The 24,021-nt window shown below is 36.6% G+C and overlaps 2 protein-coding genes across 3 annotated transcripts; both read right to left on the bottom strand.

Annotated features, from left to right (window-relative positions):
- Positions 1-153: 153 nt before the first annotated feature.
- LOC108664298 (eukaryotic peptide chain release factor subunit 1) lies at positions 154-18,721 on the bottom strand. Of its 2 annotated transcripts, XM_018150864.2 has the most exons (12): positions 18,598-18,721; positions 7,999-8,129; positions 7,221-7,396; positions 6,783-6,910; positions 6,053-6,203; positions 5,605-5,675; positions 5,203-5,322; positions 4,494-4,623; positions 3,948-4,168; positions 3,465-3,612; positions 2,234-2,322; positions 1,238-1,300 (listed from the first exon to the last, which is right to left on the bottom strand). In XM_018150864.2, exons 2-11 carry the CDS (start codon positions 8,088-8,090, stop codon positions 2,234-2,236), a joined length of 1,326 nt encoding a protein of 441 aa, XP_018006353.1. In that variant the 5' UTR covers positions 8,091-8,129; positions 18,598-18,721; the 3' UTR covers positions 1,238-1,300. The 2 variants fall into 2 exon arrangements, with proteins under 2 accessions (XP_018006355.1, XP_018006353.1); XM_018150866.2 differs by lacking the exon at positions 2,234-2,322 and having other exon boundaries at positions 154-1,300.
- Positions 18,722-20,273: 1,552 nt separating this feature from the next.
- On the bottom strand, positions 20,274-23,533 carry LOC108664281. The gene is made up of 3 exons (XM_018150848.2): positions 23,454-23,533; positions 22,618-22,824; positions 20,274-21,227 (listed from the first exon to the last, which is right to left on the bottom strand). The coding sequence occupies exons 1-3, from the start codon at positions 23,523-23,525 to the stop codon at positions 21,060-21,062; spliced, it is 447 nt and encodes a 148-aa protein (XP_018006337.1). The 5' UTR covers positions 23,526-23,533; the 3' UTR covers positions 20,274-21,059.
- Between the last annotated feature and the right edge of the window lie 488 nt (positions 23,534-24,021).

Consider the following 24,021-nt stretch of genomic DNA (forward strand, 5'->3'; position numbering starts at 1 on the left):
GAGAGACGAGAACGGAAAGTATTATCTGTGACTTGAGTAGTACACATTTATTAACCATGAACCAAAAAGAAAACGTTTACCACTGCCCAACATACACAGCACGCTATAAGATTTGAGTATAGTGCACGACGTTCGAAAAAATAATAAATCGGGTGTGTTATCTACATTTAATAACGGAGCCCAATAAAGAAACCAAAAAACTATTAATAAAGTTTCTTGAAAATCAGAATAATCGAATAAAAATGGTTTAAATAAAGAAATTCAATATCAGATGGTAGTGAAAGTAATGAAAATTGTGGTCGGTATGCGGGCTCAGACTTAAGTCTATTTGCCTCCAAGGGAGCAACGTCGCCGAGACCGAAAAATCTACGGAGCAACAACCAATTAAAAGCGAGGGATGCCCTCCATCGTTGTATTCACATCCTTCTGCCATAGGAGAAGTCAACTTGGAATTCATGTTCATAGAGGCCATCGCTCGTTATGCACAAGAAAACACGTAGAGCTTCCCAGCAACACCACTTCCAGTGGAGGCAATCGGCTAACGTCTGAGAAACGCGCATGTAAATTAGAATAGCACAACAGTGACAAAATAAGAAGGTTGGAGATATCAACCCAAGAAACTGAGTTACAAAAAAAATTCTAAAAAAATGAGCCATTTAAATGTGAGATATTAGATCGTTCAAGCTCCAAGCTATGAAACTCGCCGATTAAAATGAAATGTTTCAGTGTCACCGGCACCTACCTGCTCACAAAGAGCCTATCGCCTAGAAGTCATCGTAAGTCGTCTCGTGTCGATCTTAAAAATCTTATTCAATCTACCTGCATATTAGACGACCAATTTGAGAACCAACTGTTTATTTCAAACTTGTTAAACAAAGACAAAAAATCTGCTTCAAATCGAAAAAGCGAAATAGGTCGCAAGGTCTGACAGGCAAAAAATAGACGACCAAACGACAACACTCTTGGTGGAAGCTGACGAAGTAGGGAGGGCCGGTAACGAAGCAACATCAGTGACAATAGGATGTTCCTATACATCCTAAAGATGTCACCCTTCCACAATCCACAGTGACCAACATGAGCAGCAGCAAGACACGTTCCTCGGAGGTTACGGCATAACACGAGAGGCACAAAGCGTCTCGCATCCGGCGTTCACAACCGCTCAAGCTCAGAAAGTGAGCGTCTGAGTTCGCTAGACACCAGCAGCGGCCAGCCATTTACATGTAGTCGTCCAGATCAATGTCGTTGAAGTCTTCCTCAAGGTCTGTGAGCTGTTGCAAGTCTAATTTATACCGTAGGATACCTGTAAAACAACAATCATAAGAACGCCGATTACCAACCATATATATAATTCATTTTATTCAAAAAATCTGTGAGATGCGCAAACTGAAAATAAAAGATTCATTACAAAATTATATCGTATTGTAGAAAGTGAATCTTTGTGAACCCAATGTGAAATCATATACGAGTCAATAACACAAAATGCTCATGTCGAAATTCTGTCCAAGCATCCCAATTAATTTCTTTCTAGGAAGGAGGCGGCGGCGGCAGCAAGCTGATATATTTAGCCTAATCTTTTACAGTGTTACGCCTTAATAACACAACAAACTATAATTAGAAGACACTGCTAAAAACTCGCGGCCGTCAGGGCTGAACAGTGTGAACATCAACTAATTTTAGTAATTGAAGTTCAACATCTCTTTTCCATCAGATAAATGGAAACAATGTACTAATAGTAATGGTTTAAAGATGTGATGGTAAAAAAAAGATGCGCATTGTTTGGTGCGATCATGTAACACGTTCAAAATCTTGGATGATTGAACTAAAAATTTGTGGAAAATGGTCCATAATTCTGAAGTGCCACGATGTGCAGGATAAAAATTATTTTAATCGGTGCTCAACTTCGTCCAAGACTTGATATGAAACGGTTTAGATTGTCCAAGTCCAGCTGTCATAAATGATTGGCCATGTTCAACTGTTATCACTAGCTCACTTCAGAGCTGACTAGAAGTAAGCACCTGCTACGGGGTCTATTGTGGGGAACTTTGGCACCCTGAAATAAGATGTCAACACATCACACAAGTCCTGGAAAGCTCAACGAATTCAATTGCTGTGTTAGGAAAAGCACGCCAAACTTTCACTACGAACTCAAGCAATCGGGGTCGGTTTATTTGTTAGTGAGTATATATCACACCAGCCAATCTGATTTGTTGATCACACCAGTCAATCAAACTACCTAAAGGTAATCATCCAAATCAATATTGTCGAAGTCGGCCACCTGCTCTTCTTCAAGGCACTGCAGATCCAGCTTGTACCGCAGAATACCTTCAGTGGAAGGTAAGGCAAACCAATGTATCAACTCTTTGTACAAGAGTCCGCCGAAAAATTACGAAGGGAAAAATATTTCATTGCCATATTATTTGGTTAAAAAATATTTGATTTGAGACGAATGTGGAAAATAACAACGAAAGATACTAAATATACCAGTTCACAAATAAACGGGCATTACTATGCGTGATTAACGTGCAACTTCCGGAAGGTCCAAATGCAGGAAACTTTTTTTCACCTGATATATATCATCGGCAGTTTACAGCCTATATAACATGTATAAAAAAAAATTTTAAAGACCACGTTTTTCATGTGGACTAAAAAGTAGAAAATAATTTTTCGGCAGCTACTGATCTCCGTTTGATTTCATTCTCTTGGTCTTTTGTATTTCAGTTAAAATATTTTACAACATCTAAAACGAAAAACGTGGGGCGCATAATTATTGATAACTGTATTGTTATCGGGAGCTGAGCTTCCCTAAAAGTTTCAGAACGCTAGCTAGTGGGAAAGTTGATGAAATATCGATTGCAAGATTTGATCATCACAGACAGACAGACACGAAAGCGAGCTAAGAAAAACGTGGTAAAAACTGAACTATTTTATAGATAACTGAAACCAAGACCTTCCTTCAAATACTGGGGAATATCCATAACAAGAGTACTGCAGCGCTGTATCTATGGAACACGCATCATCTCTCCAGTATATAACGTTCTACCTGAAATTTTGAAGTCATTGCACGCAGGAATCGTCAGTAACACCGTACAGAAAGCTATACTGAAGTGCATATCAATGTTGAACCAAAGTTCGCATCTAAGTTGAATCCCTGCTAGGCGTTTATGTTGTAATAACAATAAGACTACATAACTTGAAGTAAAAATTGAAATTATTTTCGAAATTAAACTTGCTGAAATCAAAATCTCCATAGAAATTTGCGATTTTAGCAATCTTCCTCCTAATAAAGTAAAGAATTCTTGTAAATTGATTTGAGTAGCGCATGGTTCCATTTCCAAAACAGTATTTTGACTATGAAGAATAAGTAATACAATAACTTCAACTAATTGAAGTTAGATAGTAGCTGAAAATAGTAAGATAAGAAAAACACATTACTTACACAATGTTTTAACAAAATTATATCTCACCTCCAATGCCACCAAAGCCTCTGACATACTGAGATCCCTCTTGCGAGCGGTCAGTGATGATCTCCAAAGTTGATCCAAAGTTCTTGTAGTTGTTGGCTAACCACTCGAGCAGTGGCATGGACTCGACGAGTTCAAACTCCACTCCAGTCTGTAAATAACATTTTATGCTTATATTTACGACCTCAGTTTAAAAACCGCTTCACTGGTGAGGAAAAATACCCTAATTATAAGACCACGGTGCAAGATACATCGAGACTATAACGATTTGAAACATTTTGGGCCCATGGACAATATTTTTAGACTAAACTTCTTACTTCTAAGACTCTCTCCAAGAGTTCAACTATAAATAGTACATAGTACTTTGAATGCTGTTCAACCAAAAAAAGCGTCAAATGTTGGTCAAATAGATTCAATGTGAACTCAAGGGAATTTTGATACAGGATATATATAGGTATCGATTTGAATATGAAATAAAGTACGTACGGCCTTGTCAGTGAAGTGCGTCTTGTCTTTTTCCTGCTCAGGAGTTAGATGTAGGATGGTGTCTTCGCCCGTCTGATGGTTCTTGAGCACAAAACGAATAATGTCGAGATTTTCCCAACAGATGAGAGTCTCAACACTGCCGCATTCAAGTGCTTTGAGCGTGTCTACAACACCGAAGCAATATTTGCCCGTATCTTGGCTGATCTCTTCGAAGTAACGACCTGAACATGAATAAGAAAATCTGGTAACGCCTTAACTATATGGTCATCTAAAAATATTTCTCGCGCCTAACGCATTTCTTCAAGGATAAAGAGTTAAGTAACAAAATCCATCTGTACAAATTTGATAAATAACAGCTATTGACTAAAAAAACGCGAAATGGACATTTTGACAACTTATTTCCCTACAAACAATTAAATTAGTTGAAGAACAACAAATGCAAATTACGTCATACTTCAATTAGACCAAATAATTATTGCAATGGGAATATCGACCTTTAAAAAATTAATCGACTTGATTGAGACTAAATAGGAGCGAGCAACTCACCAATGAGCCTTTTCTCTTGGATAAATTTGACATTGGCCAGAGACTCAGCGGCGAGTTCAATGGCCTGATTGAAGCCATTCTCACCACCGTAAGATACGTCCACCAGTTTAATAACTTTAGTTTGTAACCTCTGAAAACAAGAAGTTATTCGAGTTGAATAATCTAACGGCAATGAGTAAGATACGTGAGCTACTGGGGTACGAATTAAACCAATACATGCAGTTCACGGCCCCCAAAACTCGTACATTTCACCATCAAAACTATAGGGTAAAGGCGGTGCAGGAGCATCTGTATCGATATTCTTTTGAAAATTGTGTTAGGAGCCTCAGGAAGCCATAAGACGCGCTTATACGTTATATAACGTACATCGCGTTACACATTATATCGTCTAGCTCTAGCTTCTAGGTCTTGAAGATTCAAGAACCATGTACGGCCTCAAGTGTGACTGATATTCTAATAATTCATCTGTTCCTATGCCAATGTCTCCTTGGCACGTCAACTCATTGAACACAATCTCAAAGAAACGCAGAGTTAACTTCCTGGTGATACGATTTCCTTTGATTATACAGCAACGAAGAATAGAATTACACCACTTCAAAATCTTTTGATAATACATTGTTTTCATTTCAGTAATCCACGAAAGTATAAAATGGAATGGATTGAAGGCAAAATAAACGGCGGCGTTTCATATATAAAGTCACACACTGACCGGATCGAACATGTCAGACTGGGATAGCTCGGTTTTGAAGTCAGCAGAACCTGCAAGCACGAGACCCGCGACGTTGGGTTTATCGTTCATAATGAAGAGCGTAACTGCCGTCTCTGCAACCTGCGGAAAATATGTATAAATTCAAGCTCTGATACCATATTCAGTGTTTACTGATTGAAATGTCAAGGTATACACATGCAGTTTTTTTTACATTTTACAGCATTGGCTAGCAATGTTTAAGCTTCGTTGGAAGTTGTCAGGTCAGTTTGAATAATCATCATGTGAATTCAAAACTATAGGTATACACAGGACCCGACATCCTTGAAAACAATTATGGATAATACGTTTTTCTTTAAACATTAAGACTATGCATAAAACACACGAATTTCATGCAAATTTCACCTTTCTGACGTAGTTGTGTCGCTTCTCCATCCTTAACCTTGCAAAACGTAGAGCTGACTGACCACCTCGACCTGGTTGGTTAAGGATATAAAAGCATGTAATAAAGAATAAGTAAAGCTGCGCGATATTTAGGAGTAATTTTGCACTCATTTCGGAAAACGAATGCTGCAAAACGAGGTAGAGTTGAAGAACGAAGAAAAAGATGCCTAACACTGCTATTTAGATTTAGAGTATTTGATTATTACTTGACCCCAAAATAGAAACACACCTTCACACGAGCATCAGCTTATGGATATCTCTTTAAATCCTATGTGTCTCACATTCTTCATAATTATTCAATATTTCATAACAACCACTGTACAAAATTGGAAAATGATGAAAAATCTTACAGTGCAAGAGCTCTGTATCAAGATTAACCAAAGGTCTGCAAAACCGTCATGGAACGTACCGTGCTTCTTTGGCAAATCCACAGTGAACTTATGGAGCACTTCACGAGTGTTGCCTTGCAGGGTGCCAAACAACGCGCCATTACCGTCCATCACGATGAAGCCAAACTTGTTGTCGTCCGCTAGCAGCGCCGATAGCGCTTCAGTATGGAACTGCAACGAAACTTTGTTAGCATAATTCTTCATGAAAATCAAAGAAAGCAAAGGATTACAATTTGATTTTCAGAAAATTCTTAACATTATGGAAAGAGTTTTGATTTTTATTGATGTTTATTAAAAATTGTTGTTATAGGATTAGAGATGTAAGATTTATTGTTGATTCACGCCTACTTAGAGCACTCGTACATATTCTCATCAATAGAGTTCATTCAATAAACTGAGTTGTGCTTGTGCAATGTCATTTTACAGCTGCATCCATGCAGAGGCAACTCAGCAGTCAACAGATTTTGGGTCATAAATGTCAGTCTCATAACTCCTATATTCAAAATATTATCACAGTAAAATTACTTGCACTGCAGCTGCATACTTCCATTTCATACCATTATAATAGGTAGTTTCATATGAACATCTTGAAAATATGCTGTGATGTGATCTGTAATATCATAAAGCACATTGGGCACAAGAAAAGTATAATTACATTCTCTAGAAGTAGCTCAAAGAGTAGATCATTGTTACCAGTTGGCATCAACTGCTCTCGTCTTAGTAAAAGCTTAGCACTGAATGTCATCTCACCTTGTTGTCACATAAATACAAAGATGTGTTGATGGGTTTGAAGGGCTCAAAATCTATGTTTACTTTCTTCTCCTTTCCTTCTTCTGTCATAATTGTACCACAATAAATTACCAGACCGTTTGGGGGAACTGCCAAAAGACAAAAAGGGAAGAAGCACATTAGAATCATAAAAGAAATTTGCTTAGTTCACTCAATGGGTCATTTCCTATAAATAAAACTATGCTTTCAGTATAGAGATTTACTTGAATAACAAACATTATATGGCTATTGAATGCAAGCAGTGAGAAAGTTTAAATCTGAGAAGTGAACCTTCAGCTCAAAAGCATTACAATCAACACTAAAATCTTCAAAAATTCAACACTAAGACGAAACAAAATGTTTAGGAGATTGAAAAATTGAAAATGAATTGAGGAAAATTAAAAGAGAGCTGAGTCCTACCTTTAGTGTAGAGTTTTAATCTCTGTTGTACAGATGTGATCGCAGAGAGAACTGAGAGTCTGTTGACACGAGACTTGATGTTGCTTGCAGTTCCAAACTCATCAGCCAACATTTTGCTGACTCTTGCTATCTGATCTTTTGGTGGAATGATCAAGGAGATCATGGATGTGCCATTCCTGGGAAATATGAAATATTAAGCTTCATGAGGCAAGCTGTCTGAAATGTTGATCTTTAAATTCCAATCAACAATTCTGGGGGACAAAAAGCTTAGAAAATATTCCTGACATGTTTGTAATTATATACATATATAATTGAGCCATTGTTGCTTTGTTGGCATTGAGGCATTGTTGTTGAGGTATGTCATGGAAACTTATTCAACTGGGATGTAAACCTCACAACTACTATGACATAAATTTGTAACAAAAAACGAACTATGCATTAACTTTCTGTTTTCAGTTACATCCAATCAAAATATTTTTCATGAATACAAATTTACATTAAACTCTCTAACTTTAGAGTTTACAGTTATATACAATCTTTCACTTCTTCTCACAGTGTTACGAACATTTGAATGGAATCTAACAATTCATTAACAAGTTCTTCATCAGAAAAATGAGTTCTTGATTTGGTAAACTTAACATAAAAAGAACATTTGGGTATAAAGCTCGGTGTTAAATGGTACATTAATCTCAAATTAGGTAAACTTATTTCAACTGCCTCATGATTCAATTAATTACATAGCAAAGTTAATAACAGTATTGAGTAGAATGTCTCTCACCCTCTGGCCATCTCCAAACTTTTGATCAGTTTTTTAATTTTCCAGATCTCCACATTGCGATCAGCACTTGTTTCATCTTGCTGAGATGCCATGCTGTTAATGGGGTCGCTTCCCGTGCTGCTGCTCAAATCCTACAGATTCAAGGAAACATCTAAATTAAAAGACCATCACAGAAAATGTTTCAATCTTCTATATCACATCAGTCAGAAAAAAATTAGGTTGTTTTTAGCACATTTCTCATTTATGAAAAAATTCCCTATTGTGCTCATCATATCCTTCTGGCTGTCTGTTGTGCGCTCCCTGTTATTGACTGCAGTGAGTATGAGTACCAAGTTATATTTTTTTGATTTTAGGTCCTATCAGAGTGATATTACAGAATACCATTTCATGAAAAACAGCAAAACATTTTAATATAATATGGCAGCTATTTTGCAAGCCATAAATATATTTTTTAATTGATTACTGTATTGTTAAGTGTCATTTTTTTCTGGACCAGGGTTTTTGGCATTATTATGCCAGTCAAAAGGGCACCTAGGCCCATACATTGATAACACCCAAGATCTCAAGTTTCCCTAGGTATAATATACCTATAGTTAATGGCACCAACCCAAGGACCCAAAGCCATGCCAAAAGCACCACCTTTTTTTGACATCAAGACCCCCAAGCAATAGCCCACTAGCAACACAGAGATATAAACTGAGCTTCCCAAGTGTCAAATCCACGATTTGCACCTCATGTCTTGATCTTGGTGCCACTATCTCTGCCCATACAGTAGCATTAACCACTGCACTACAATCATAATGATACTTTACTGGTACATTTGTAAGACTCAAAAGTCACTGCTTTGCTACAATGCCACTAGAACTTTCCTAACATTTTGTGGAGGAGCAAGATTCCTGTTGTATTAATTATAGTCAGATGGGGTAAGATGGGATCCCAGCCTTCATGGGGTAAGAAAGGACCGGCCTATGGCATGCATACTGATTGCACTGAGTTCAATTTGACAGAAGAATCTGTTAGAGCAACTATTTCCTGTCATTTCAGTGTTTGTTTCAACAATGTACTGCAAATAATGAATTCTAGGCAATTTTTTTAAAAAACCTATGTGGAGATATTTCAGAAAATAGTTAACCTTATTTGGGGAATAAGCTCTGTCTAATGACATTATATTTTTTTGCCAGGTTTGTGGATGTATGCAGGTAACCTCAAGTAAGAAGTACCGTACCTTTTGAGCCATACCAGACATTCCTACCAGTTACCCTTACTGCCTGATGTGCATTCTAAAATGGGGTAAAAAAGGACTGGATATGGGGGTAAGATGGGACCACCAAATGGTTCAGTTTCATCCCACTGTTGGTCCTGTGACTCCTGTCTTACCCCCAAATGGTCCTATCTTGCTGCATACATTAAAATTATTCAACAGACATATGTATATAGGAAGTATTAAAAACAAATTTTTATCTGCTGCTCAAAATAACAAATTTTTATTTTCATAAAGTAACTTTGTGAAGGCCAAAACAGGGCTAATATATGCATGCAGTGTTACTCATCACCTTCCTTTTGTCAGGAATCAAGAGCTATACATTTTAAACAATAATAAACAAAACAATACAACAAAAGAAAACAATAACAAGTGACCCATCTAGCATTTCTAGCTGGACCTGGGACAGCAGAAGGCAGGAGATACAAATTATAAGCATTGTACATGTGCTGTTTGGCCCAGTATGCCCAAATTTTATAAATGAATTTTTCAGTTTCCTGATGTAGAGGCAACAGCCATTCTTCAAAAAATCAAAGAAAAAAGGTTGCGCCAAGATTAGACCAACAACCATGGACTTGGTAATGGGACTGACTGAAGGACTTTGTAATGAAATACATGTATATGGTGGCAGACACAAGGCCTGCAGTAAATCATAATAATCTGTAAGCATAATTTTTTTATTTAAAAAGATTAATTTCTTTGTTGTTTCATTATCGAATATGTTTCTAGATGAATAATATTAAATATCAAGTCATTAATTTGATTTAAAACCTAAAAATCTTCAAAATAGAGGCTGGTCCTGTCTTACCCCAACCTGGTCTCATCTTACCCCAGTGGGGTAAGATGGGACCAGCCCACTTTTATTGCTTTGTACAAAAAAAGGGTTCAATTTTAAAAAAGTCCAAGTTGGGGGATAGAAGTTCATTGCACCAACATACCATTTGGTAGGTTCAAGGTTTTTCATTTAGCCATGGTATAGGTGCTACATGCTTGTTAGTGATTTTGGTCCTGTCTTCCCCCATGTGACTATATATATATATTTTTTTTTTTGAAAAAAGTTCAGAATTGAAGTGTGAGATTGAAAAAAAAAATTGAAAATTTGTGACTTTGGAGCCACAGAATTTCACTAATAAGTAGGAAAATTCTAATCCTAGTCTACTCTACATCAAGTGAAAGAAATTTTTAAGGAGACCAGCTTGGTTTTAGAAAAAACTTGAACATTTATCTACTGATCTCTCTGAAATTTCACACACATAAGATAAAAAATACCAACATTTATAACATATAAATTTTTTGGAAGAAATGAAAGAAAACTTGAAATTTATAGAGAATGGCAAAAAATGGAGTAATTTAAAAATATTGAAACTTTTGCAATTTACGTGCTACAATATTGACACACATTTCATTCGATTTGTAACATAATTATCTAGCTGATCATGAATTTTTATTTTCATCATCATTTTTAGCACATTTTCTCATTCAAGGAAAAAAGGCGCTATTGTGCTTGCCGTGTCTGTCTATCCATCTGTCTGTCCGTCCATGACTTCACATTTCTGTCAACAAGAAAAAGTGCGCTCTGTCACTCACTGCAGCGAGTACGGAGTTCCATTTCTTTTCTAATGCAAGTTTTTCCACATTTTTCCCTGTCCCACCTTCGCATCCCTCCATATACAAGTCAAACCAGGTCTGGACAAGTCCTACTTATTTCTAAAATATCGGGGCTCTAATATCATATAATTTCAGTCAGTAGGTATGAAATCTTCAGCTCTAAAGTCATGTATTTTTGTTTGACTGAAAATATTGTCATTTCATAAAATTTCAACTTGCGCAATCTGCACTACTTCAACATTACTGCCAAGAAATGCACAATGTATGAGTAACGAGTCAGCCCGAAATGTTTGTTGAAGATCTAATAGTTGCAGTCAGGTCAGAGCAGTCAGACTGCGTTATCACATGTTCAATTGCCACTAAGTAAAGACAAATTTCACTGTTGCTGTTTCTAGGGTAAAATTTAAGATTTTGGGGTAGGTAAACACAGTATATTCCGACATCGTGGGTAATTCCGACACTTCTAAACTTTTTCCTTTATATTAAGCTTTGTTTTTGGTTCCACGCATTTGTTGATGGTTGAAATAGTGACGTCATACTATTGCGCGCCATACAATTGCCAAAACACTAAGTCAGGGCCGTCTGGCGGGAAAATGTTAAGATCCAAAGAGACAGTGCACATCACCCAGTGAGAACATTGAAAAACATGTCAAAGGTGATGGTTGGCCTTGCTCTACCAAATAGTGATTAACTGTTTGTGTAGGAAGAATATTATGGTAATATGGTTTGAGACTTTCGAATAAGTCTGTGAATATATTAGGAATCCTTTAAGGGGAGCATGTAGGCAAAAATCTATTTTCTATATATATGGTATAATCATCTCCAAACTTGGTACACATATGTAAAACCAAAAATGATTACTATTTTGTTCGTGTGAATTTTTTGAAAAAAGTGACAGAAAATGTGAAATTTATAGAAAACGGCAAAAAAGGGGGTACTCTAAAAAAAATGTATGACTTGCAAATTATATGCTATATCAAGACACGTATCATTCGATGCGTAATGACCATGTCTAGCGATTCTCAAAACACATTTTCAATTTTTTCCTTGGTTCTCTTGTTATGATGATTTTTCTGAAATTCTTCGATTTTTCAACAAATTTTTCCCTCTTATTTCAAAATATTTTCAAAACTAAAATGAAATAAAAAAATGGTTCGAGAATTGCTAGATATTTTAATTGCGAATCGAATGGTATATGTCTCATCGCTGTAGCTTCAAAACTCTAGGAGTTATAAAGTTTGTCGTGACATGAAGTGTGAATGTTCAGGAGGACGCGACAAAGTCCCGGGTGCACTGCAATAGGCGGTCAATGTAGCATAGATACCAAAGTAAACATTTCTGGAGCTTGATTCCAATCGAGGATGGTGGGAGCACCTACATGCGCACGTCCCGGTATGATGCCTGGAGGCACACTGGCTTACACTTTCTAAAAAACACAGTATTTGTAGTGCTAGGCAGCGAATTTCCCTCAATGTAATTACTGAAGGAACTCCCCCCCTGCCCCCCTTTCATGAAGTGTGGTGTACGTCAAAATTCACGTACAGAGACAGTAATGATACCGTTGGATAGCTCAGAATGTCAGCTTTAAGACGAGACTAAACACGTAACCGCAGCACAACTCAAATAGACACTATATTTAAAGAGCTCAGCAGCTAATTAGTTCCTATCTAATTACTTAAAGAACTCCCCCACCCGCCCCCCTTTCATGAAGTGTCGTTAATCTAAAAATGGATGTACAGAGATGGTAATGGTACCGTTGGATAGAGCAGAATGTCAGCTTTAAGAGTAGATTAAAAACTGGAAAAGCCAAAATCCAAAATTTTTGCCTACATGCTCCTCTTAAGTATACTTGTATTTGCTGATTTTGGTAATACTTTAGATTAAGTGCATCAAAAAAATGGTGTTTTTCTTTTTTAATTACATTTTTTTGGGGGTGTAGATTAAGAATCTGAAATCCGTTTATGGCAGTCGGCATCAGAAATTTTTAATGGAACCTGTTCCTGACTGGACCTAACCTGCGAGGTTTTCGTTGATTGGCTAGGTTTTCCCGGCCACCGGACGGACTCCAAACATAGAAAAAACCTATTGGCTAGGTTTTTCCGGCCGCAGGACGGACTCCAAACATAGAAAAAACCTAGCAGGTTAGGTCCAGTTAGGAACAGGTTCCATTAAAAATTTCCGATGCCCACCGCCAAAAACGGATTTCAGATTCTTAATCTACACCAGGGTTGGCGATTTTTTAAATTTTTTTAAAAAAATCAAAAAAATCAAAAATCAATGATTTATTTGATTTTTTCATGATTTTTTTGATTTATTTGATTTTTTCAACTTTTTTGTCGTTTTGATGTGTTATTTTTTATGTTGCAATTAGCCTACTAACAATAACAGTATATGGATCATAATGGATGGCTAAAAAGGGCACTTATTGCCTTCAATAATGGCCAACAGGCCAAGGTGGTGTTAACCACTTAGGAATTTTTGGGTAAACAATTATTGGTACTATGTCTATTCATTAGCTTTGTAAAGTTTGTATGGAGCAAGGTAATAAGCTAAATATTGACCATTTAACTGGCTTCAATATGAAAAAACACTTCAGGAATGCAGATCTTCTAAACATTGAAGAGTCACATAACAGAATAGCCTTATAAGAATTAGCTAAGCTGCTAGCTACGTATAATGTATTGCACACTTGATGCCTCTGTACCAAAAATATTCAATTTATTGGAACCTAATACACACTAAAGGCAACAAGTTTATATACCAATTTGTCATTTATAGTACATTTATACTAAACCATAAATAACAATACCTCAATATAAATTAAAGACTGCCACTCAATATATTTAAATACATGAAAAAATCAAAAAAATCAAAAAAATAAAAAAATCATGATTTTTTTATAAATAAATCAAGTGATTTAATCACATGATTTAATCATTTTGATTTAATCATTGCCAACCCTGATCTACACCCCAAAAAACAATTAAAAAAACACCCTTTTTTTGGATGCACTTAATCTAAAGTAATACCCTGATTTCAAGTACAAGTAGTAAATAAATTAATAGATGATCAAGTTGAGTGACGGTTTTAGACACAAACAAACTAATTTTGACACAGCTTGGAATTAGACACACACAGCTCGTTCCGAGCTGTGTCCAAATATTCGAATTTTCTTAATTAAAAGCTTAATAGCTCTTAATTAAAAACTCAATTTAAAAATTAAAATTTTTTAATTAAGCTTGTTCCAAGCTGTGTCATATTCTGATACAGCTCAAACAGGGCATCGGAATTCCAACACAGGGTGCCAGAATTACAAATTAGGTAATAAGAGTTTGAAGCGCTGCCAGATTTAGTCTCACAATATGCCAAATTTAGTCACACACAGCGTCAGAATTCAGGGATTTTGTAGTTTTGAATTCTAAAGGCTTTTAAATAAATATGGCAACAGTTTGTAACGTTTCATTGTTGCTGGTGCATAGTGTGGTGTTTTGACTTTTGAGAGTGACGTAAATCAATCAGAACTCGAGTTGCGCATACAGTGATATTTTTATAGCCGTTCATTTCTTGCTACATACTTAATGTGTCAGAATATACCATGTTTACCCTAGCACATGCACAGAGACTTTTTAAATAAGTTTGCAGCTCATACATGGCTCTTTATGGCCAAGATATGGAATTTGTGGCTCAAAGAAATGGAATCACAACTGGCAAATCCATAAAACCACAGCTCAAAAAAATCCAGTTGTGGCTCACCAAGTAGATAGTCATGCCTGAGTCAAGTCAAACCATGCCCAAATCCAAAAAACAGGCTTCTAGAGTTGCTAGCCTGCTAGGTATGGTCTTTACAAACTGAATGGTATGTCTTTCAATGCTGGAGCTTGAATACAGTAGGAGTGGTAAGTGGTAACACTTTTAAAGTGAAAAAAAATTAAAATTCAAACTTATCAGGAAACCTGAGAAACAAATTAATTTTAATTATAGACCAATTGTTATTCAACCAATTGTTGAGCACTAATATCAACCTTATCAACAAAATAATGCATGCATAGACATGTCAGTGTCAACATTAGAAGCTCCAGATTTGAAACATTAAATTCCTAACAAAAACCAAAGAAGTCACAAATTTATATTTTTCACCAAGCCAGTCCCCTTAAGTAGGCTACCTAGCCTATATATAATCATGCATGTCCTAAAGTGGATGTATTCCATCATCCATGTGGAAAAGCCTATGAAAAACAGACATATAAATCTAAAAGTAAAATACACTAGGTACCGTAAAATGGGGTAACTTTGACCACTTTTTTTTCAAAATGATGCCATTTTTCAACTAGATAAGTTAAACTTAAATTGAAACATGCAAAATACAGGTCTATACTCTATACTCCAGCTTCACTCACCATAAATTGCTGGCTCCTGCCTCTCATAGTTTTGATGTAACTTCAAAAAAAAGTGATGGTCTTTGTTACCCCAGCTCTTGGGGTTTCTTTGACCGGGTGGTAAAATCAATTTTATTTTTTGGTAAAATAACTCCAAATAACTCCAGGTTGTGGTGCATTGTAGTAGAACTCTTCTAGTTACATATGCAAAAGGCAAATTTTAGGAAAGTGTCATAGTTTGCAAATGGGGGCGCCGCCCCACAATGGGCAAAATGTGACCACCTAATGGCAGCCATGACGGGGTAACATTGATCAGTTTGGAAATTAAGTTAAAATTACCATATATAAGACTCTGTAGAGTCAAACATAAAGAAAAAAACATTAATAGGTGTATCAAACATATAATATGTTATATAGGTACCTATGGTAATTTTAACTTAATTTCCAAGCCGGTCAATGTTACCCCATCACAGCTGCCATTAGGTGGTCAAAGTTACCCCACTGTGGGGCGGCGCCCCCCATTTGCAAACTATGACACTTTCCTAAAATTTGACTTTTGCATATGTAACTAGAAGAGTTCTACTACAATGCATCAAAACCTGGAATTATTTTACCAAAAAATAAAAAAATTGGAGGGGGTACTCTGACAGGCTTTGAATAATAGCTCTTTTTTGTGGGTCACATTATTAATTTTCTAACCTATTAGATATGCAAACTTTTTAAATCTTTCTATTGTGTTATGTAGCCTCAGTATTAGGCCTTTGATGGCCATTGACAAAATTTTTCTATGTCAAGTCGTTTTCGAGTTTTGGGGTTTTTTGTTAAAAAAACGAAAAGTGGTCAAAGTTACCCCGCCGGTCAAAGAAACCACATTTTTATGATTGTATGGTAGGGTAAACGCGGTATATTCCGACATCGTGGGTAATTCCGTCACCTCTCTAGTTTTTCCTTTATATTAAGCTTTGTTTTAGTTCCATGCGTTCGTTGATGGTTGAAATGGTGATGTCATACATTTGCGCATCGAACTACTGCCAAAACACTAGGTCTTGGCCATCTAGCGGGAAAATATTGAGATCCAAAGAGAGACAATGCACGCTACTCAGTGAGATCATCGAAAAATGTGTCAAATTTGACAGTTGACCTTGCTCTACCAAATAGTGAATAACTGTTTGTATAGGAAGAATATTATGGTTTGAGACTTTTAAATACGTCTGTGAATTTATTAGGAAACCTTCAACTTTTCAAGTATACTTGTATTTGCTGATTTCAAGTAGTAAATAAATTAATAGATGATTAAGTTGAGAAATGAATTGAGACACATGCCATGGTCAGGAAGATGTGCCAGGTGTGCGGGAATTTATTTTGTCATTTTAACGACCTGCGCGGTGCGCCGTACTACATTGGTAAAAAAATGCGCCGTGCGCCGTACTTTAGAAAGCTAAAATAGTTCTACTATTTTAGTCGACAATATACGCGAGTATATTGACTACGCGAGTCGAACTGACAATAATAAAATGTAAGACATGTCTGGGTTATTTCTGACTCTTCCGGTTTTCCGCCTTGTCGGATACGAAACGTACGGTAATCGTAAACTGCGGCTGTTATACATACGAAATGTAAACAGACGGTGTTCAGTGTTGCCATATGACTGTGGAGAAAATTTCTTCTAAAATAAAGATGGCCGGGATTGCGCGAACACGTGCGCGAAGATAATCAATTTTCATTACATTGCACCAACTGTGCACAGCAATAGCTTAAAAAAAGTGAAAATGCGAGGGAAAATTCACCGAAAACATACATCATCCTGAGTGTGGGACACATGAAAACTAATTCCATCACAACTTGAATTGGACACACACAGATCGTTCCAAGCTATGTACAAAAATTAAAATTTGCTTAGTTAAAAGCTTAATAGTTGTCGATTAAAAGCGTAATTAAGCAGTGTTCAATATACATTAGTGTTCTTATTCAAAGCTGTGTTGTATTCCAATACAGCTCACACAGCAAACGGAATTCGAACACATGGATGAGGGCATTACGTATCAGTAGAATTTGAAGCGCGGACGGAATACGCCTCATCACATGCCAAATGTTGCCACACACAGTGTCAGAATATAGGGATTTGGTAGGTTTGCATTCTAAAGGCTTTAAAATAAATATGGCAACATCTTGTGATGTTTCATTGTTGCTGGCGCGTAGTACGGTGTTTTGCGAGTCACATAGAGCAAACAGAACTGGAGTAATGCATACGGTTATTTTTTTAAAGTTTTTCATTTCTCGCTGCGTCCTTAATGTGTCGGAATATACCACGTTTACCCTATCATGTTTTGATCCAAACTCCAAAGTGGTATTATTGCAGATTAACTACATCCAAAGAAAAGGGTGTTTTTTTTTTAATTATATGTTTTTTGGGGTGTAGATTACGAATCTGAAATCCATTTTTGGCGGTCGGCATCGGAAAACCGATTTTTACCACGGCCAGTGTAGCTGTCAGCTGACTTTCTTCAGAAGTGCAAAAGCTTTTGCCGGTGAAGGTGTTTTACGATCGGTCCGTAAAGAAGCGTTGATCGGTTCAAAATGACATAAGAACAGGTTCTTTTGAATAACCTATGGATTGCCACCATGCTGGGCTGTCTCATCTTCACTAACCTACTAACCGTCATATTTCACCTTCATGTACCACTGATTCTATTTAATATATTGTTGCCTGGTTCTTCCTCTGTTTGATCTCCTGAGTTTGTTTTTATTCTGTTCCCTGTGCTGGTACTATACCGGCCGGACCGTCGACCTTTAGAGGGGCTGACCCCCAACATTACTATTATTCTACATCATCATCACATCATGTGTTTAAACAATGAAAGTTGGTTCACCGTTTCACGGTTCACCCAAAATCCCAGATTATAAGATATAAGTATTCAAATATGAATAGCAAGGACCAGCAGAAATTTTGAAAGCCGTTAAATTACGCCATTACGGTTGGATTAAGAAGCCTGTTGGAGTTATCGAGTAATGATTTTGTAAACTTTTCTAGCTTCCAAGTTCTAGTCAACTTCTAGCTATGTAAATATCAAAGCAAACCTTTCATAGGGCTAATACGGTAGCTAAATAGGCTTCACTAAAAATCCTAATACGAGAACACACTTTCAAGAAAATAGTAAGGTGTAGACTAGGAGTATTAGATTTTCTTCAATAATCCACTTCGATTAGATACAAATTTACTCACTAATCACAGTAAAGACTAATAAAGTACGCATGCTGCACACACGCCTGTCTTTCTACACAGGTCCATGATATTGGGTTGATGAATGGAATTAATACAAATTCGATCAACACGACAAGCACGAACTTCTTTACCTTATTAGACTCCAAAGGTCAACCAAAAGTGTGACCTATAGGTAAATATTTAGAATTTAACGTTCAGACATTAACAGCATGGCAGCACCACGGGACGGTAATCAACAAAAGAATGCGGCAGAGCGCGTTGCCACTTTCACCACGTAAACATTGTATATCAAGTGCAAATTTTTTCATCTGACGTAATAAAACTAATAAATAATATGAAATTGAAGATCGCAATATGGCGCAAATAAAAATATCAATTAATGATATAAGCACATCTAATTTTCTTTACACAGTACCCTCTTATTGACGTGCACATCAGGGCGGGGAATTCGAATTAAATGGAAGGAAACAGTCACCCATTGACATTTTCTTTCATCATCATCAGAAAGTTCGCCCGCATCAGAAAGTTCGATATGGATCAACCTATTGTAATTCAAATTTTTACGCATTTTTTTATGTAGAAATTTCTTCGCGAATTTGAGACCGCAACAATATGTGAATGTTCTGCGGGGTCAGAGGTTCGGAATCGGCGATAGGCCTAATAAACGCTGAAAATGCTATTATTAAATTGAACATTACGGACATTCAGAAAAATATCAGTAATTAGAGATAGTGAGTGATCAAAGAACATTAGTTACTACCATTCATTACCAAGCCAATTCCTATTTACTAAAGAGCAAAAAATAAATGAATAAAATTTTTGAGCATACACAGGCAAGGCGCGGGCAATTGTTTCCAATTAGGTAGTTTAGGCACACATGAAGCGCATTTAACACAATTTTTTTCACCGTGAATCTTATCATTGATTCTAAAAAGAAAAAATAACTAAGAATTTCATTTAAAAAAGTACAATTCAATTATGAATTCTAAAATAACAGAGGTGGTCATACTTTCGAAAACCTTAATATTGCCGGCTGTTGATCAATGATCATTGATTAGCTGGAATCATTAGTTGAATAAATCCGATAGGCGGCTAGATTATACGGTTATAATTACATTAGAGCCTATTCAGGCAACATTTGGTACATCGGTGCCAATCAAATAATGCAAAAATTCAGCTTTTCCAATTAAATACGCATTTTGGGAATAGAAAGTATGCAATTATCAATATTAGAAGCAGAGTTCGCACCTGCCTAGCTTCAGAAAGACCAGTTTCTCCAAGCGTCAGTTTCTCCATTACCTTACCCTGAAGCAACTCACACTTACGGTCTTGCTCATATTTAGCTACAAAAATAAGCATGTACTTGCTCACATAAGCCTTTCTGATTTTTCCTAGCTTCCAATCCACTATATTAATTTTTAAAATGTGAGGGATTGAAATGGGCTGTTTGCAAATAAACTTCACTATAATTTGTTCAAGAAATTTAACGAAATCTTAGATATAGCAATTAATTAATTGGTATAGAAATTCTCACTTACTATCATTTAATTTTGACACTTCAACCTCTCTGTGGAAAGGATTTACCGCCTTCAACACAGCTCGTATCAATTACTTTCTAAACTTTCCGTTGTACAAAACAGAAAATGGCTTATGCATTCACTGAAGGCCGCTAATTTGAATACGCAATTTTTCAGTCGGCACTATCTAATGCTGGTGACGATAATACTAATGCAGGGGCTAAGATAAAAATTTTTCCATTATTTTGATTCATTTTTATTATTACAAATCTTGAAGGGAAAGGAAGATACACACTCCTTGTTTATTTTACTAGGGGTCATACACATGAAAAATTTAGTGCATATAAACTCAAAGAAAATTCTGAAAATAAAATCATTTTATATCACCGTAAACACGCAATAAAACACCTCCGTTATCAGCTGTTACGTTAGTTTTGCGGGGCTGAAGAAAGAGCTTCAATTTGAAGCATTTTAACTTTGTTATAATTTACTCTGCTCTGTATTTTCTATCTCTAATTAATGGAGTTGACAATATAGTGATATTTCTATGTAGAACACCGTCACCTTCCACTTCAAGGTGCAGTAAACTCGTGCCCAGATAGGAGGTGCCAAACATATACATATACGTTCAAAGGGATATAAATAATGATTAAGTGGCAATAGCACTCACTTTTTAACCGACATTGAACCAATTTCCATAGGCAAGTAGAGAAATGTTTTCTATATAGGATCAAGCAACAACTTATCATTGCTTCATTTGAGATATGAACAAACAACACTTCGTTGCTGAGAAATAATTTACAGCATGTATTACAATATTGAATTAACGAACATACTTTTTGTACCATATTTGATGACAACACCCTTACAAGAATACTAAATGTTTCATAGCCTACTTGCTTAAAATGCCATTTTGTGTAGCTTTTACCTCAATTTATTGCCTTTACTTCGTGGTCGCGGAATTTTCTTCCGTTTACTAGATTCGATTTTTAATCATTATTTATTTTTTTCCGTACAATTTGATGAGTTATAAATAAAATTTTCTACAATGTCTATCAAAAATCGAATATGTGGTTTCAATGATGAGCGTATGGATCAGGTTTGTGGTAGACAGGCTCATGGACGACAGGCTCGTAGGCGGCGTGAGGGGAGGAAGACTTGTGGTCGTAGTCAGGATACTTGGGCCCGTGGTTGTACTCGAAGTAGTGCTCGCCGTGCCCGTCGTGAGCGTCAGACCACTTCACCTGGGTACAGATAACACTAGTTATATGTAATCTTATCTCTTTTCCAGTGAAATATTAATAATCAATTGATAAAAAATTACTGGAGATTGCAGAATTCCCGGGACAGCTGTCCCAATGCGCATTGCGCTGCACGGTTATTAAGGAGAGACAATAACACCTGTTTCGATGCTAGTAAAATATAACATATTCAACGCAGGCCATATTCGCATTATTAGTATTTAGTTATCAGCAAACGTATTAATTGGTTAGTTACACTTGGCTTACGTCGTGAAGCATCTGAATGAAATTATCTACGAAAATGTGTCATAATCAGAATTTTCTTGAAAATCGACCAGTCGCTAGTAAAATAGTGATGTGAACTGAACTGAATCAACATAGATGCGTAAAATTTGCCACAATTACGATAGAATATTTTTTAAATTTGCTTATTAGCGCATTTCTCATTTATGGAAAAAAATGCACTATTGTGCTCGCCATGTCCGTCTGTCTGTCCGTCCGTCCGTGACCTCAAGTTTTCGTCAACGAGAAAATGCGCTCTCTGTCACTCACTGCTGTGAGTACTGAGTTATATTTTTTTTTGTAGTTGACGCAAACTTCAAATAAATTGCAGAAATGACGTGAAATAGTTGATTTCCGATAATTAAACTTTAACCAAAAATGGGGAAAATTTGTTTATTAATAATTAACGCAGAGGGAAATTTTTCAGGGAAAACGAATTATTTTTGAAAAATTTCCCTCTGTAATAGCGTTGTATTATTTTTTTAAACCATGCTATATTTTATCTCATCCCATCCGATAAAGAAGCTGACTATACTATCGTCTGATTCCTTGATTGCATATAGCCTTCACACTATAATCAAATTAGAGGACATTGGTTGGAATCGTGTTAGTATCCAGCCTGGTATCTACACTGACACTACGATTCCATCCCGTTGGAGAAATTTATCTTGGCTCTCATAAAATCGGCATCGTATAATTTGTAGTTATTTGCAATGCATTATTACGAACCCACTTTCTGATATGAAATGAATAGGCCAAACTTAATTAGCATATTCTTCAAACCCGACATCACTATACTACTAGTAGGCAAAGCTACGATCATCATATAGAACTGAGGATCTTCATATGATTTTTCTGCTTCTGAGTTTCGCTTGCAAGGATAGGAGGATCCTTGCATCAATGAGGATTTCGACCAGCCGATAATTCACGCGAGAATCAACACGATCGTGAAACTGTGATGGCCATAATGAGCGAAGCACACATTACACCAAGACACAATATGATTCTGAATTTGTGATGAAAATGGTAAGCTAAGTAAACCATTGCACGAATCAAAACAATGTGAATTTGCGATAATTATGGATTGCCGAAAAATCGTTCTCAGACTTACCCTGGTCCTGAATCTGTGATCTTTAACTTGGTCGAAACGAGAGATGTGGTGCTTTTCATTGCCTCTGTTGAAGCCTGCCTCATATTCCTTGTGTCGAGGTACGTTGAGGTACATGAAGTACCCTTTAGGCTGGTTGTAGCTGCCAACTTTCTCGGGGTGGGGAAAGGCTGATGTCGCTGCCACTGCCACCGCCACTAACACCAGAGCCTGCAGCACAACACGCGTGTTATTGACATGATCATCAGCATATCCGAGGTGCATTTTTGCATCAGCATCTAAATGAACGAACATTAAAGACTGTGTAGGAGCCTCAAATCCTCGGACATCAGGAATTATGGCATCTGTCCCATCTTTCAAAGTTGTTTTATTCCGTTAAGTTGTTAATAAATCATTGGCAACTGAGGCTGTCTGAAAATCAGTCCCTCAGATATCGGTTATCATTTTACTGCGAGCACCATTTTCAGTATCGCTAACACCACAGGATTTCCACGTGCCACAAATATCAGCTGCATAAGTATCAGTATTTTATGAAGCTCCATTGTATGTTATTTATGCAATGCCAAAATTTAATGTGTAACCATCACCATTCATACACATGCTAACAAACTCCCGACCCCCAGAAAGTGTAATTACACATGACACTATTGGTAACAACAAATTCATTGGTATACTTTTGTTACTTTTAGAGTTCTTCATGCGTAGATGATTCATTAGTAATAGGAAGCAATAGCTCCTGTGAGACATGTAAAAATTTCACACAATATTTCGAAAGTTCGTCTGACCCAATTATACTTTATCCCTTCTACACTTTTCTCGTGAGGTTTCATTTGACTAACCTGGTACTTCATTCTGCCAGCGGAAATGAAATCGGACCACAGGCACGTCAACCAACTCCACTCTAGTGGCATCCTAGCGTCGCGCTCCTTTATATCCTGCGCCAGGCCTCTTCCAAAGGATCTTGAGGGTTTCTTGTCTGAGCCGCGTTTTTTTTCTAACTTGGTTGCGGGTAAAGCTTTTGAAATGCTTCTTCATTCTCGCGGCTATAGTCTCGCTGGTTTCATTACTTGATGGTAAAATGTATCCTGCAATGTAGATGGTATAGTGCATGGGGAGATACTACAGTGTGAGCATATATATTCTTGTTCCGTGTCATCGCAGGTTCGGCTCATTGTCAGTCATTATTTCCTGTGCAGGATCATTCATTTCATAAGGCATAGTGCCGAAACAAAATATTTGATGTGTCTATGTGTTGCAGGTTTATTGATCGTCAATTGCATCAATCTTTTTACTAAGTCTATTTTTAATTCAAAAAAATATATATGACTCGAATACTCAACATATTCTCAATCAATTAAATCAAATATGTTGCGATACTCTGACTTTTAATGAGGTTCGACACAGCAT

The sequence above is a fragment of the Hyalella azteca genome, unplaced genomic scaffold, assembly GCF_000764305.2.
Source record: "Hyalella azteca isolate HAZT.00-mixed unplaced genomic scaffold, Hazt_2.0.2 contig7253, whole genome shotgun sequence".
NCBI classification, from domain to species: domain Eukaryota; kingdom Metazoa; phylum Arthropoda; class Malacostraca; order Amphipoda; family Hyalellidae; genus Hyalella; species Hyalella azteca.

What these genes read in the sequence shown, in the direction of transcription:
- LOC108664298 (XM_018150864.2), bottom strand. Translation starts at nt 8,090, where the DNA reads ATGGCATCTCAGCAAGATGAAACAAGTGCTGATCGCAATGTGGAGATC. An exon ending in GGATTTGCCAAAGAAGCACG is followed by an intron (nt 5,676 to 6,052) that starts GTACGTTCCATG and finishes TTAACCAACCAG; the next exon opens with GTCGAGGTGGTCAGTCAGCT. An exon ending in CGCACTTCACTGACAAGGCC is followed by an intron (nt 3,613 to 3,947) that starts GTACGTACTTTA and finishes TGTTATTTACAG; the next exon opens with ACTGGAGTGGAGTTTGAACT.
- LOC108664281 (XM_018150848.2), bottom strand. Translation starts at nt 23,525, where the DNA reads ATGCCACTAGAGTGGAGTTGGTTGACGTGCCTGTGGTCCGATTTCATT. An exon ending in CTGGCAGAATGAAGTACCAG is followed by an intron (nt 22,825 to 23,453) that starts GTTAGTCAAATG and finishes GTTGTGCTGCAG; the next exon opens with GCTCTGGTGTTAGTGGCGGT. An exon ending in ATCACAGATTCAGGACCAGG is followed by an intron (nt 21,228 to 22,617) that starts GTAAGTCTGAGA and finishes ATCTGTACCCAG; the next exon opens with GTGAAGTGGTCTGACGCTCA.